Genomic DNA, 15772 nt, shown 5'->3' with positions numbered 1-15772 from the left:
TAGGTCCACTGAGTCTCCATTACACCAGAGGGGGGTCCACTCCTGTACTCTGCCCTCGCTTATTGCCTCTCCCAGTGCCGGCCAGGAATAATTAATTACAGTGGATGCCATGGGGGCAGTTGGTGGGATGTGGGGAGGGGGGGTAAGCTTGAAGTGGACTCCATTTTAGCTTAAATTACCTTTCAGATCCCATTCAAATGGCTGCTTTCTCTGCCTATCCTTCTCTGTCACAACTCCACCCTGTTTAGTTACCCCTTTTACCCCAGGTTAAACTGCAGGACAGTCCCCAAAAATAAAAATAAAATACTAAATCTGACCTTAACCAGCAGCAACATCCTCCTAATCGTGGTTTTATCAGCTCCTTCTCCTGCTAAAATCAAATAAAAAAGACAGCATAAACGCCAGGTAATGACTTATTATGCATGCCATCCAAACAAATCCTTCCCAGTGTAAATTAAACACACCAACAGCCCCTTACAGCCCAGATCAGACTCTGTAAAATCGACTGGGGTAATAAGAATACCAGCTTAATGAAGGGTGGTGGAATAAATCAAGGCATTTCCATTGTAACCTGAGAGGTATGACATCAACAAACAAAAAAGGAATAAAATAACTTTTAAAGTTTTCAAGTGAGAGGAACTAAACGAATGTTTTTTTTCTGTTTGAGCAGAACATTTAACATGAACAGGTGTCATCTTCACAGTGTCACCTGCTTGAGCAGTGTCAAAGAAATCGCAATTAGTCCTCGCGCGCGCAGGTGATAAAGGCCTGCATGGCTGCGTGAGACGCGCGCAAAGTTGGCAGCCGAACACCCAGTGCGGGAAAGTCACGCAACAGTTCTCTGGTTTTCCTGATAAGTGACAAATTCACGACATGTCAGCTAAGTGGGGGGTAAAAACAACTCAGGTGCGCAGGGGGTGACCCGGAGCCGGTGGCACATGGCGCGTTCGGGGGAGGCCCACACTATTTTGGCGAGTTTGGCAGCAAAGGGCGCGGTGCCACACAGGGAGAAGGGGTCGAGTGGCGGCCTGGGACTGACCTCCGTCCTCTATAATTAAAGCTGCTGGCTGGACGCGAAGCATAATCTGAATTGTTTCTCAAATAAATCCGATCTGGGAAAGAAGGGAAAGAGAGGAAAGTAACTGAAAACAATCAAATAAATGTAGCCTTCATTTGCCTGTTGTGTTATTAGAGTAAAATAAAAATCTGTGATGCTTCAATTATCACTTTTTTCCACTTTTTATTGATCACTTTGAACTTAAAGACAGAAATATGAGTCACGTCATCCAGTAAACTTCCAATAAATTTAATTTGACGCACTTCTTACTGCTAGATTTTCCTTAATCTGGTCTGGAAAATGGCTCCTTAGGTGCACAAATTTGTTCTTTTTTCTTTACACCTGTCCTTGTGCCACTTGTTCCTCTTTTCCTTGAAAAGAACAGGTGCAGGAGGCATGCGCACAAACCCAAAAGCCGCACAATCCAAATTCCACATTTGTAAATAAATGAGGCGATTGATCTCCTTCATGAAGCTGCTTCTTCATAACTTTTCTGTCTTTTGTTAATATTTTTGGTCATAAATTGCCTCTTTTTGGCGCCTCTTCAACTGACTCTTCGTTTAATTCCCGCTTGACGCACGGCAGCTTATTTGTTCTGTGTGACTGACTGAGAATGTAAAGCCATAAAACTTCCAGAAATAGGCACCACGTGGACTTCATTCCACTGAGTCAGACGTGAAACTTCCAAACCGTGAGGGGGACAGAGAGCTGACACCAGTTGAGCTTTAAGGAACAAAGATTCAGGTGTTTTATAATAACTTAATTTAAAATAAATCTAAATTACTTTTGAATATTTTTTTAAAAGTTATTTTTCTTTAAGTTTAGTCTAAGACTGAAACTTTTTATTGTATTTTAAAATTAGTTTGTGTATGTTTATAAATGGGTTAAAAATTTAAATGACTAAATTTACGCACGACTTTGAACTTTTTAAAAATGATCTAGATATTCAAAAATTCCACTTTTTCCATATTTGTACAATTATTAGTAATCATCAAATTGTTTTTTCTTTGAATTTTACTGATTGGAGCTGAGCTGCATTCAATTATCCTCCTATAATGTAGCTGAGACCTTAATTGCGCTCAGGGTGTTGCATTTGTTTGAGACTTGTGTGGAGAAAAACGGGGCTCTGCTGAAGAACAATCCACATTCAAATGAGACTTATCTACGCCACAGCGATCAGACGGATTAAGAGTTATTAAAACCTATAAAGGGCTCAAACAAGGAGCAGCAGCCCCCTTGGCTGACTGCGTGGCGACTCCAGAGGATTTCTTTTAACGCAGTCAAACCACAACACGTTAATGTTCCACGACTAAATAAGCAGAGGTTTGAGAAGCAAACAGTTTGCGTAAAAACTACAATTAACTTTTTTTTGTATTTGGAAGAAGATTTTAGCAGTAATTGTGCAGCAAATTGCATACTTGCTACTTTAGACACGAAAACGCAAAAATGTGTTCACTTGTCTCCCAAATCTGTCTGCGTAATTCTAACACTCTTTGGAGAATCTATTGTTCTTTGGGAAAACAAAGGCGCACAGGTGCAACTGTTTTCCAAAATATTTCACCATTTATAGGGCGCGCACTTATATTTTTTTCTATGTAAAATTAACAACAGCCAAAAAAAAAATCATGCAGGATCATCAAATGGAGAGTCGCGCTTTCAGGTTTTGAAAGGGACAGGAAGCAGGAGGATTTGGTGCGACCCCTGCAATGGTGACAAAGCTGATATCTCAGAGGCCCCCATTCATCTGGAGGCAGGGATGGTGACCGGCAGAGGGAGGGGCGCTGGGCCCCGGGATGCATCTGGAGAGGTCCCACCGCCTTCTGATCTGTGAGCTGGCACACATCACGGCGTCCATTCACAAATCCTCCTTCTGCGCGTCACCTTTTGTAGTACTCCACAGCACTGAGCGCTGGTGACGTAGAACACAATCCTACCGAGAAAATACAGAAAAAATAGGTTATAGGAACTCAAGGACAGAGCACATGCGCACTGTGCATACGATTGATTTCCAGGAGCAGGAGAAAGGGAGGGGGGCACAGAGCTATAAGGGAATATAAAATAGAGGCATAGAAATGTGATGTATACCAGCAGAAATTTGACTGTTTTTGGTGAAAAACAGAAACACAAGTAAAACAAGTAAAAAACTTTAAAATACAACAATTCAACATAATATATAGAAAAAACGCATTTTTTAGTTTTTTTTATTCTGCTATCTTCAATAACGCCTGAATATGATGAATGCATTTGTGCTCAACATGTGAGACGACTGCAGGACGAGGCCTCTGCTCCACGTAAAATGATTTGATTTTGCAGAAACAGCTGCACGGATGTTTCAGCAGTGAATCATGTGTGAAAAGGCGATGCGCAGATTGAACCAAAACACACATTTATAGCTAAGGAACTTGGAAAAAGCTATTTTGCGCACAAAAATTGTTGATTTTTTCCTCGTTTTAACATTATTTCTTAAAAAGTTTAGCTCACAAAGTAGGTCATGGTAATAAATGCATGAATAATAATATAAAAAATAAGGATTTAAATAATAAAAATGGGTTTAGTCGGCGTAAAAGGAGCCAACAAACCGAATTTAACCTAGAAGCTAAAGTGAAAAATGAAATGTTTGCAGCATTATAACAATGAAATGCGTCTCAGTGAGCCTTAAATTTAAAGAAAAGGAATTAGGGAAATATAATTTATGAAGCAGTTTTATAATATTTAACTTTAACCTTAAATCAACCTGAGCAGTGTTCAAGAAAATATTTTTTAGCTGAAAAGTGAATCATATATAAATGCTGTATAGCAACTTCAATCGTAAGGATTAATTCACTATTTTAACTAAAATAGGAACTATTTTTTAAAATTAAAGCAACTATAGTGGACAGACAAGAAAAAGATTGTTTACTTAAGATAAATAACTAAATAAAACATCAACTAAAAGCTTTATTTCAAAGTAGTTTTAATCTTTGTTTAAAAAATGTTTTATTTTATAATACAAATTTGCAAAAGTCCTGCACCGTTGAAGCAAAAACCTGATTATGGCTTAAATGCAAATGGGTGGGGGCATTGAAATCTGCAGGTTTTCGCAGTGCACAAAGGTTTTTGTTGCAATTCAGAGTCTGCAATGGTGTCATTTCCTCCAGACATCCCTGTGTTGCTGTGAGGTTAGAGGCCAAGCCCAGGCGGTAGCGGCCTGTCTGTGGCTCCATTGTCTGCTGCTTATTTGGCGCTGAACATTAATCTGCACTTCCCCTCACAAACGAGAAACAATCGCAGCATGAGAGAGGCCTGTCTAATTACATCTTTCACTCTCAACTTTCCCTGCGTGGATTGGACTCTCTGTGATGGAGCACATTCGCCGCTTCTGCTGCACATCCAGTTTGGAATAAAGCAAAAATAGGATGCTAAGATTCCTCCAGTTTGGCCTAACCGTGCAGCATCTGTGCGAGTTCCCACACAAACACAGACTAACTGAAATTACAGATAATTACACCTGGCATGACCGTTGTATAGGTTATGCGTAAAAATACAATTTAAAGCATTTTAATATTGGATAAAACACTAATCATGGTTTAAACTAAATGTTTTTTGTTTGTTACTATGCATACTCATTTAAATTCTACTTAAAACAAGCAGTCAAACAGATTTCATATATTAGCCTACAATCATTTGATGATAGACCGGCGTTCCAAAAAAAGCTTAAATAACAATAATAATAATAATAATAATAATAAATGTATCTTAATCAGAAATGTTAAGAAAAGTCAAAAGAATAAAATTTGTTTTTGGAACAAAAACAAAATCTGCTACTTTTATGATTGAAACATGGAAAAGCCCCTCACTCCGTCTCTGCTTTGCTGTTCCTCAGGTCCTCCTCGCATCCCTGCGTCCCTTCACGCGCAATCCTGGATCAAACGCCGGTGGAGAGCCGGCTCAGCCACCGGCGGCGTCCTGGGAGAACAAGCGCAAACTTTGCTCTGGTCAGCAAAGTTCCTCAAAGTTTTGTCTTTGGCGCGACTCTGGATCAGGAGCGGCGCGCACAAAACAGTTTGTTTGCATCACTGATTTCTTTTAAAGGGATACGGACCCAGTTCTGGGTCGAGCGCAGCGTCACGACAGGCGAACAGCAGAACATGGGAACACTCATCACGCTTCCCTGCGCCTTTGAAATCACACAGGAAGGACTCTCGGGCTGTCACCTTTCATTTCTGTTGAATTTTGCTGCCAACTAAATGACATAAGTGGAGTCCAGAGCGAACACAGGGGTTCAAATGCGCAAATAACGCAATGTTTCCAAAAAAGAAAACAAACATTTTAGATGAATAAACAGAAAAGATATTTAAATAGTTGAAATTGAAGCTGTGGCATGCAAGTTTGTCGTTTTATTAAAGAAAAAAACAATTTTAAGTTTGAGCTGTGTGTGCATTTTAGATGTCAATTTAGTGCGTAATCCACATCCATTAAGCTTCTTTTTATTAATTTAAGACCCTATTTTTATATTTGCGTGATTTTCTTTATTTTTAGGTAATTAAACGTAAAATGTTGATTTATTTTTATATAAAGATGTTTTCACTTTAGCCTAACCACGTGTATCCCCTACAAAAAAATATTTTTAAAAATATTTTATTTATGTTGCGATGCATTTAAATGTGTGTTTTTTTTTTCATCCTCTCATCGGGAATGCCTGCCCTGTAAGCAAGGAACCCCGGGGGTCCTTGCGGTTCACTTTGACAACCGATGCTTCAATCACCTATTGTTTTACGCGCACCGATGCGCACTGCGCTTCCAAACTCCCAAAGAAATAAAATAAAACATGTCACAGTTTCTCAAATGCAGATGAAATATAGGGAGTAGCCTGTGTCGGAGCATGCACTGGATTTAAATTAGACTTCCTCTCCCATAGTCCGGGACTCTTTCTCTTTACAAGGGAAGGATGGGCGTTTGTGGACTGCTCCGGAGTCTGCGTCATGTGGCCTGGTTTCTGCCATGCCATTGGTCCAAGGCACGTGTCTGGGAGGACGGTGGGAGAGCGTCACTTAGGGGGCTCGTATTGAAAATAAGAACAAAACTCCAGAGTGAGAGTATTAGAGCATCAGTTTAGGAGCCTCTTTATTTACCCCTAGTTTAGTTTAGGTGTAGGCTTTACTGGGCACGCTGAAATCCAGCACTAAATCTGTTGGTGCGCAAATGGCAGATGCTTTAGCTGAGAGCTTTCAGTTGTAACCCGAGAGTGAGGGAATATATGTCTAAAATTATGCTTTTCTCAAAGGACACGGCCGCAAGACTTTGCATGGTGTCCAGGGCACTGCGTATTCTTTGAGGTTTTATTTATTTCTCTCACCAGAGCTGGTTTTCTTTTTTTGGGCAATCCTATTTCCCCGAAGTTCTGCGCGAATCTTATTGCAGCGGAGCGAGCGATAAAGGGGTTAACGCGAGTAAAGCGGGGAAAGTGAATCAGTATGGAAGAAAATGATCGCGGCAGCAGAGATGTGGTGGAGCGGCAGGAGTCGGCAGACGAATCCAACAGAGCCATCCTTCCCCTCCTGCAGGCACCGGGGAACCTGCAGATTCCTCACCGAGTCACCAATTTTTTCATCGACAACATCCTGCGGCCGGATTTTGGACGGAGAAAGGACGCGGGCGCAAACCGCGAGGAGAGCCTCGCGACGCGGGAGAGCCACAACAGCCCCGCCGCACCCCAGACCGAGCCTGTGGGGAGCACCGTTCCAGCGGAGGGGACCTCCACTCCACACACGGTCACCGGCGCGAAGAAGCCCGCTATAGCCGCCGAGGAGCCACTGAAACCCCTAGGGGAGAGTGGAGACCAGTGCCTAAGCTCAGACTCAGACAGTTCCCAAGCCAGCTCGAACCCATCCGTTTCGCAGCCCATGCTGTGGCCAGCGTGGGTCTACTGCACCAGATACTCGGACCGGCCTTCTTCAGGTTGGTGGCATGAGTTTTTACTACCCCGCGCGCACGCTATAACCTGAATTACCCCGTAACACTGACCCCGGATGGCTTGACCGATTTTCCGATGGCAGAGCGAGCGAACATTCACAAAAAACAACCCATTTATTATAAACAAAAATAAATGCAATAAATACTTACTCAGTGCGTAACAAAGAAGAGGATAAATGTGCCATTAAATCGTAAAATTAAAACAATAACAACGGTAATAATATAATTCGCAAATGTTAAAACGGTTTAACCACTTAAACTGTATTATTTATAGTAAAAGTCAAACAAAATTAGATAACAACGATTTTTTAAAGTAATATTGAAATATTTTTCAATAGAAAGACAAAACAAAGTTATGCATGTTGTAAACAGTAACATACGGGCGTCCAAAATAAGCATATTTGTTGTTCGAGCTGCACAAGTTGTGCGTAAAAATGTGAAAAAATGTTCCATCTGAACAATATGTAATACGAATTGATTCATTTGTTGAAGAAAAGCAGCGCAGACTCTCAGCGTAATGCAAGGCCGAGAGTGTTTTTCTTTCAAAAAGTGGAGTACAACTTGTTCCTATGCATTATGTAACCATATAGAAAGGCGTGAGCCTTTACTACTACGAGTTGTAAAGCTGCAGCACTCTGATTCATGAAGTTCTGGCTGATTTAGTGCAGCTTCGGTGCTGTTTTGCGCACTGTTTTGAAGCGATTCAACACGCGGGCGCACAGGCCTCCATCCAGATAGAAAATTAATGTGTCTGTTAATGTGAGTCGCTCACATTCTCTTCACGTTTGTCCATTGAGGAGCTTTTTCAAGTGGCGTACAAAGGAAGGAAAAAATGCAAAGCAGCAGCAATCGAACCAGTTTTAAAGCGAAGTTTGCAGGACAGAGGCTTTAGGCTGCGTCAGCGGTGCTTCTACGCTGTTATTGACTAATATTGCTTCAGATGGTGGCGGTGAGTGTGCATGTGTGCAGCGTGCATGCGTGAAGTGCAACAGGGAGGCATGCGTGCTTTGGTTTTTGGATAGCTTTCTTTTCTTGTTTCAAGTTTTAATTTATTTACTTTAAACTTTCTAAATTATAAGAACAAAATTAATGTTTATAATTTTAATAAAGCATATAGTGGCATAAACACGTGACGCTTTGTTTTAGATTTTGGAGGATTTTGGAGTTCTTGAGGTGTTTTTTTATACATACATAGATCGTCTTTTACGCACACAATTGTGAACACTTTTGAAGGCACTACAATGAATGCAAAGTGGTAGAATTTTTAGGTTACACCCGTGTTTGTGTTACACACTCGTTTGCTAAGCTTTAATTGTGTTTTAAGACTTTTTAGTTGCGCATTATTGTTTTGTCCTCTTCTGACAAACCAAATGTGTCTGTGACCCCCCGCGTCCCCGTCCCCTCACCACACAGGGCCAAGATCCCGCAAACCAAAGAAGAAAACGACCAGCAAAGAGGACAAGAGACCACGGACGGCCTTCACCGCAGAGCAGCTGCAAAGACTAAAAACGGAGTTTCAGACAAATCGGTATCTGACGGAGCAGAGGCGGCAGAACCTGGCGCAGGAGCTGGGTCTGAACGAATCCCAAATCAAGATCTGGTTTCAGAACAAAAGGGCCAAAATCAAGAAAGCCAGCGGCACCAAGAACACTCTGGCCTTGCACCTGATGGCACAGGGACTGTACAATCACGCCACCGTCACGTCGAAGGACGAAAAATCAGACAGCGATTGATTTGGAAACAACACGCCTCCTGACGAAAAAGAGCCTATAGTAATCCTATGATAGATTTTTATAGAGATATCACACAAATACAGGAATATTTAATGTCACAGCACATAAAAATACTACTTATCAGTCATTTTGGATGTGTCCAGTGAAAAAGGTCACTAGAATCCTTGGGTTTGCAAGGAAACCATAGCTTCCTATGGGAATATTATAGTGCTTTTTCGTTCTATGGGAGGTTTAATCAAGTCTACAATGCAATAAAATGTTAAAATAAAGGGCCAGTGTATAGAATATACCAGCATAAATTGTTTTAAAGAATAACAGAGACATATTTCTGCAAAATCACGTCTATAAAAGATGTTGTATAAAAGTATGTTTTCATTGTTTGTTGTCCCCGCCCCTTTCAAGAGGAACACACACTCAAACAGCCCCCCCTGTTTTTATATCCAATGTGATTGTTTTTATTTTGAGGACTGGCCCTCGATCTGCCAGGGAAGTGAAAAAGACTGAAGTCCAAAGACTATTTTTCTGCTGCATCCAGGCTACTGTGAATTTAAATAAGTGTAAACTCGACTTTAATGCCATTTCTATTGGTTTTCTTGGTCGTATTTGGTGTAAAAAAAAAAAAAAGTGGACAAAAGGAGGTGCTTGTGTCAAACACTGCTAATTGGGCATTTTGTAGATCTTTATACGCTTTTTTAAAAAAATAATTTACACAAAAGTTTAATTTTTTCTCAAAGAAACTGATTGTTTTTCTAACACGCCACTTAACTATAACACTAAGTTAGGCCTTGCTTTTGATTCATAGTCTTTAATCAAAGCTGTGTCTCCCCTTCGTCATACCAATGCGTCTGCGCAGTGATTATAGGTTGAAATAGCAATATATGACTCATTTTGTAGCGAAATAAAGACTGTAATGCTGGCTTTTCAGTCACAGGAACAACACTGTAGCATGAAGACAATGATTAAAACCATTTTCGCACTCTTGACGATGAATGCTGGTTATTGGATGTGTTTTTTTTTTTTGGAGGAAATCCTAGATTAAACTTTTTTTGACATATCCATATATCATACAAAGTAGGCAAATCCATCAGTGACTGTATAACAAATGTTGGAAACCGCTTATTGTTGTTGAAAGGACTTCATATGTGTATTTATATAGATTATATTGAGAAAAAAAATCTATCCAATGACCAGTGTTGCTTTAGAGTAGATATCTGAGGTGTTTACACTGCTTGTTTATCTTGCAATAACTACTCTTTTTCTCTGTTTTTTTGTTTTTATTTTATTTCTTTGTGAATGAACATTTGTTTATGGGGCCTTTGCATGGAAGCTGCAATTTGTTGTACTTGGGGAAAATAACTGTGTTTATAGACTTTGGTCCTCTCCTGACAAAAGTATGATTGAGCTAAGTTTCAGACTGTATCCATACCAAATTGTGGACTTTTTTGCCTTTCAAAGTATTTTTCTTTTCTTTTTCCTTTTGTTGTATATCTGCAAAAAGTGTGTGTGAATTAAAATCCACCAAACCGAAACACACTTTGCCTTAAAGTTCAAGTGGGAACCTTTTATGAAACAGAACTGTGCCGAATCAGAGAAGCAGTATTACTTCAAATGCAGACTACTCAAGTTTAATGCCTTTATGAAAAACTGCTGGTACGACATTATGAATTTACTCATCAGCGTATATCTATCTATATATGAACATGTTTAAATAAAATTACAACACAGAGTTGTAGAATACAATGCTATTTTTTATTTTATGTTTGGAGTATTCTTTGGTAAAAATGTACATACTTTGTATCATGTATTAATTGTGTAATTAACTGACTCCTGAAAACTGCAAAAGAAGAGTAAATAAACCTTGAAGATTATACGCAAACAAGACTGTGCTCTTTGTGTTGCTCCTGGAAGTGAGTCCTGGCGGCAGAAGGACATGTAAGCCTTAATCAGTGCTGGACTTGAGCTGGACTTTGGAAACAAATTCATTACGTGCTGTCCATAAAAGATAAATGCATGAAATATTCACAAATTCAATCACAGAGAAGTCATTTGCATTGCACAATAACCCCTTCCCCTGCAAACCTTCCCAGTCCGATTCGTGGAGGATCAAATTCATGGGTTTCTGAGATTGAAACATTTGCAAAAGCATCCAAACATTATGCAAGGGAAAGCCTTGAACAATTCCCCGGCATGTTTCCTCAACAATGCCTTATCTGCATTTCCATACTTGCACCGCTAGTCTTTGAACGCCATGTCTAACGGCCAGTGACTAGCATTGGAGTGGATGGGGCTGCTCCCAGCACTGTCTTCGAGACGGTCAGTCTTCCTCTCCTCCTCTGAAAAGAGCCTTTGCTTCTATCACGAGGCAGAAATGGGAGCAGAGGAAGAGGGAGGGAGGGAGAGGGAAAGAGCAATGAAGGTCAAAGCCCGTCATGGCTGCAGGTGGCTGGTTCCCCCACTCCCCGCCCCTCAGTAACCCATTCTCCACACACAGCTTTCTCACTCTTTATACTCATGCTCTCTGCTTTACACACATATCTAATCACTGCATTTTATTTCATTCCGGCCATGCACACGGGCGCGCACACACACATCCCCAGACTCCATTCATTTCTGTTCGTCCGCACATGTGCTGCACACACCCCTGTTGTTTTGATGCTTCCTTCAGATCATCAACAGGAACCGTCATCAAAATATTCAGTGGCAGAGGAAGCCGCCTGAAGTTCAGACAGGGACACTGATGCACAAATGAGATGCAAAGCGGCGAGGCTTCGTGGATACCTCCTCCTGGAACTGAGAATGATTAGTCTCATTTGTGGAAGTGAGATTCACGTGCAAACCACCTCATCTGGTTCTTCATTTAAAGACCCACTCCCATGAAAATTGTGTTTTTGGAGTTTTTAATGTGATCTTGCAGCATTTTCTCATGGTGGGTGACATTTGTGAAGAAAATTAAGCTCAAAATTGAGTTTTTGTTTTTTCAAATCACTGTAAATCAGAAGCATATGAAAAAATGTATTTGGAAATGGCTTGTAGGACCTGCAACAGCCATTCTGATCCATACACGTCTTTGTTTTCCTCCGTTTAGCTCAGAATTGTACGGCTGGATAGCTACAATATTGCTCACCATTTTTTTTTTTTTGCACTCATAATGGGCTGTAAGCTAGTGGGAGAGCGTGTAAACAAAGGGATGATGGGAAATAGAGGCAGGCTTACTTTGAACAACTCAAGATGCAAATTTCTAAAAAACAACTCCTGTCCCTCTGCAGGAACTATGTCCAAGATAATGAGACAGGTTTTGATGATTTTGCCTAAAAACTGCATAATTATAATTAAAAGATGTTTTAAAAACAGATGAAAAGATGATCAGAGTTGGACTTTAGCACAAAAACAAAACTGTGAGAACATATTTTTTGTAATTTTCTGAGTTCTCATGCTGTAAAAATCGAAGTGTTGGATCCATCAGGAAACTATCAATGTCCACCTCCAAACACAAAAGGGCCCCATCCTGCTATGACCTCTCCGACCATCCTCCCCCTCCCCTACTGTGTCATTTACCCACAGTTTCTAAATGCTTCCTATGGCCAGAGTGGAATCTGCTCAGAGGTGCCTGGGCTTTGTGGCGGAAACATAATTAAAGTGGTGAAAGATGTAAAAGGTGAAGAATGGGGATGACATCAGGCCAATTTCACACTTGGCACTCGAATGGTAAGGTCCAAGCCAGGACTCTTGCCTCGCAACACAGATCAAAGCCCACTGTCAACGCACCAGCGCAGGCAAAAAAAAAGAGGCAAAAGGACACCTAACTATGCTAATCCCCAGGACGAATATATTTTAATCTTGTTAGAATACAAGTTAATGCCGTGGCTCAGTGGCTGAACTTTTTTGGCAAGAATGAGAGGTGGACAGAACTGCTTTTACCTTTTTTCTACATGAGGTGCCTCCGTCTGGTACTACCGGATAAACAAGAGTCTGGACAAACTTTCTTTTGGCCAAACTCGGAGAATTAACGAGCCGCATACTGTACAGCAGGCGACAGGTAGCAGCCACAGCCCCCCTCCAAAGGGAAGCAACAGTTTTCATTAGGAACAGTGATGGGAGGATAAAAATCTGTTCATCTGAATCCCCACTAAGGCACAAAACATGCAGAGGAAATGAGTATTTTCTGGACTGGTTTGTCCCCACTCACATTGAGCTCTCCTTCCTCCAAAGCACCTTGGTAACCCTTGATCTCTCATGTATGGAAGTCAGGGCGCTGGGGCCTGCAGAAGTTGACTTGGCAGACAATAGGAACGGGATGCTTTTTGGTAAAGTCAAACCCGGGCAACTCATTTCTCACACCGTGTTTGAGTGACTTCTAAAAAGAGACGCTCAAGAAGTTCACTTAAAAGAAGACTAGGACAAAAAAAAATACTTAGAGAAACCTTTTCAATATTTCCCTCATTTCTTGGATGTTTTTATGCTTGGTGACAAAACTTAGGAGCCTTTACTTTGGCAAACGTTGTAGAAAAAGCTTTGGGTCTACACAGATTTTACTACAAAGTATCTAAATGAAAAGAAAAAAAAACACCAAACATGATGACTAGATAAAATATGTAAAAAATTAGCCTCTGATTTTAAGTTGCGATTACACAAGTTGCATCATTTGTTTCATTTTAAAACTCAGCTCCCTTTTCTTTTTATTTTTTGATGCAGTTTTATGATTAGTTTGGGAAAATTACCCAACGACAATAAACATGCTCAGGGAAAAAAAAAAATCACATTTACCCAATTTACTCAAGCAAAAATGTGAAACTTTATTGCATTCATGCAACATTAACTTCACAATTTCCATCAATGCATACCTTTTTATTTTTGCTTACAGAATTAATCCATATGTTAGGTCATTACAATCAAAAATATGTTGATTTAAAGTAATATTTTATGTTTTGACGATAGAAAAAAAAGTAAAAAAAAAACACACGTCTTTATGAATTTCCCCCCTTTTTAATAGAATATAAAATAACTTACATTTTGACTTATTTAAACAAGACAGGCATGGGTAACAAGACTTTTATTTAATTACAAGATAAAAAAAATAGAGAAAAAGTTTGTAGAAAGAATTCAGTAGAATTCCAACCAAGTTTAGTTTTGGAAAAGTTTGATTCCTTTCAAACAAAAACCATCACACAAAGGCTCAACAGAGGTTTGAATCAAGTCAACACAAAAACACAACTTTTCTGACATGTTTAAATAAAAAGCAACATCATTTTATGTTTCTCTGCATGTTAGATAAAAAAAGTTGAGAGTAAAGTATGTTTACGACTCAAACGGGTTTGCAGCATTCATACAGTAGTAAAATATTCAGCACTTCAGTGGAACACAGGAGTACACAAAGCAATTTATGGTCTTGTTGAAAATATGATGAGCTTTGTAATCATAATTTCATAACTCATCAGTTGAGAGATAAATAATGAAAAAACCCACATAGCTTGAGTAGATTTGTTTGCTTTTCAAAATGCTGGATGAAGATGTAGCATGTACAGTCGTGTCATTTCTGGACTTTTATTTGTGTTTCTTTCTCTTTACTGAGTTTGTGTTAGTTGCTGACACACAGTTAGACAAGGTCAAGAATACATCTGACTCACCTCAGGCCCCCTGCTTCCCCGGGGATTGGCCTGTCACTCACTTTGCGGTTACGGATCATAGTTGACAGAGACACAAAGTGAGAGCTCGATGCTGCATCAACAGCAGCAACATCATCACCGAAACCCATCTTTAGTGTGACATCTTCCTCCTAGTCCACAACCAGCTCCCTGCACGGTGGAGAGGAAGAAAACCACAACAAGAGCCAATAATAAAGTGTCATTCAGGGTGAGAGGGAAGAGCTAAGAGAAGAAAAAAAAATATGGACATTTACCTCTGTATGTGCAAATCCTCCCCACTGCACAACACATGTGGGATGCTTTGCAATAGAGCTGTTAGGAAGTGGCAGCCAGTCCTGTAAAAGTTGAAATGATTGGGTATAATCCTTAATTTCAGTGTTTATTAAGATTGCGTACACGTCTGGGAGCCACTTTAAAAGGGTCTCTGAAAAAGCGTTGGGTTGGTGTAGCGTATAGCTTTTAATTGGTGTTAGCTAGATGACATAATAAGCGCATGCATAGAGCTGTTTCACTAAAGGCTTTCATTAATCTATGATTACAGCACTTTGTTCCCTCTACAGAAAACTAGTGCGGATACTCAAACGTTACTGCATCACTTCAGAACACAAACACTACTGTGACCAATACCCAAAGTAAGAGAGCACATGCACACATGAATCACTCCATTTTTTTCACGTTGATGTGATACAAAGCAGAAAATTACGAGGTAATCAGGAAGTCTCTGTTAGCGGCTGCACCGAACAGTTTCCAGATCAAGGAGGCTTAAATTATGAATATACTAACAGTTGTTTACCTCAATGTGAAGCTTGTTAAAATTTTTACTTTGTACGAGTATTTACAGAATGCACCATAAATGCTAGTTTATGAGGGAACGTAACATCATTTAATCATTAGGAGTCGATAGAAATGCATCTGTTTTCTATTATGTGGATAGGAACATAAACTTTATAAGAATAATATGTAGGAACCTATTTCAAAAGGCAAACTTACAACATTGCTTTATAGAATCCACCTTAATAGACTGCATAAACTGAAGCTTAAGAAAGCGAAAAGAACATTTTTTAAAGAAAATTATTATTATTATTATTATTTTTACAGTAAAGTAATCTTATTTTGGGAAAAAAAACATGTCTTAGTGATCAGATTTTTTTTTCTTAAAATACAATTTCTTAGTAAGACCTTTTTTCTTGGATTTTTTGTGTGCTAATCTGAAGAAAATCTGCCAATAATGTAAGCATTAATTTACCTTTTTCTAAGGGGCGTGTTTTTATAGAAAGTAAACAAAGCTTCCCCAACACTAGTCAATCACTAAATCATTATATTTGCATGCAGCTACAATATTTACACTTTTTTCTAATATTTGTTTCAACATGCGTTTTCTCCCTAAA

At 39.7% G+C, this 15772-nt stretch overlaps 1 protein-coding gene and 1 long non-coding RNA gene across 11 annotated transcripts in view; one reads left to right on the top strand and one right to left on the bottom strand.

Annotated features, from left to right (window-relative positions):
• Window positions 1–1223: 1223 nt before the first annotated feature.
• The window catches only part of LOC118600227, a 30165-nt gene continuing 15616 nt past the window's right edge, over window positions 1224–15772 (bottom strand). For 5 of the 10 annotated variants that reach the window (XR_004949833.1, XR_004949831.1, XR_004949829.1 and 2 more), the window contains 2 exons: window positions 14639–14719; window positions 10200–14534 (listed from right to left, as the gene is read on the bottom strand). This is a non-coding gene — a long non-coding RNA (uncharacterized LOC118600227). Of the gene's footprint in view, window positions 2988–9760; window positions 14535–14638; window positions 14720–15772 lie in introns of those variants that run through there. The other 5 variants (XR_004949828.1, XR_004949826.1, XR_004949825.1 and 2 more) reach the window with 2 other exon arrangements.
• On the top strand, window positions 6117–10612 carry en2a (engrailed homeobox 2a). Its single transcript, XM_024279786.2, has 2 exons — window positions 6117–6994; window positions 8423–10612. The coding sequence occupies exons 1-2, from the start codon at window positions 6511–6513 to the stop codon at window positions 8740–8742; spliced, it is 804 nt and encodes a 267-aa protein (XP_024135554.1). The 5' UTR covers window positions 6117–6510; the 3' UTR covers window positions 8743–10612.

This window comes from Oryzias melastigma, linkage group LG20 (genome assembly GCF_002922805.2).
Source record: "Oryzias melastigma strain HK-1 linkage group LG20, ASM292280v2, whole genome shotgun sequence".
In the NCBI taxonomy this organism is placed as follows: Eukaryota; Metazoa; Chordata; class Actinopteri; order Beloniformes; family Adrianichthyidae; genus Oryzias; species Oryzias melastigma.
This window is presented reverse-complemented; position numbering and strand designations above follow the sequence as displayed.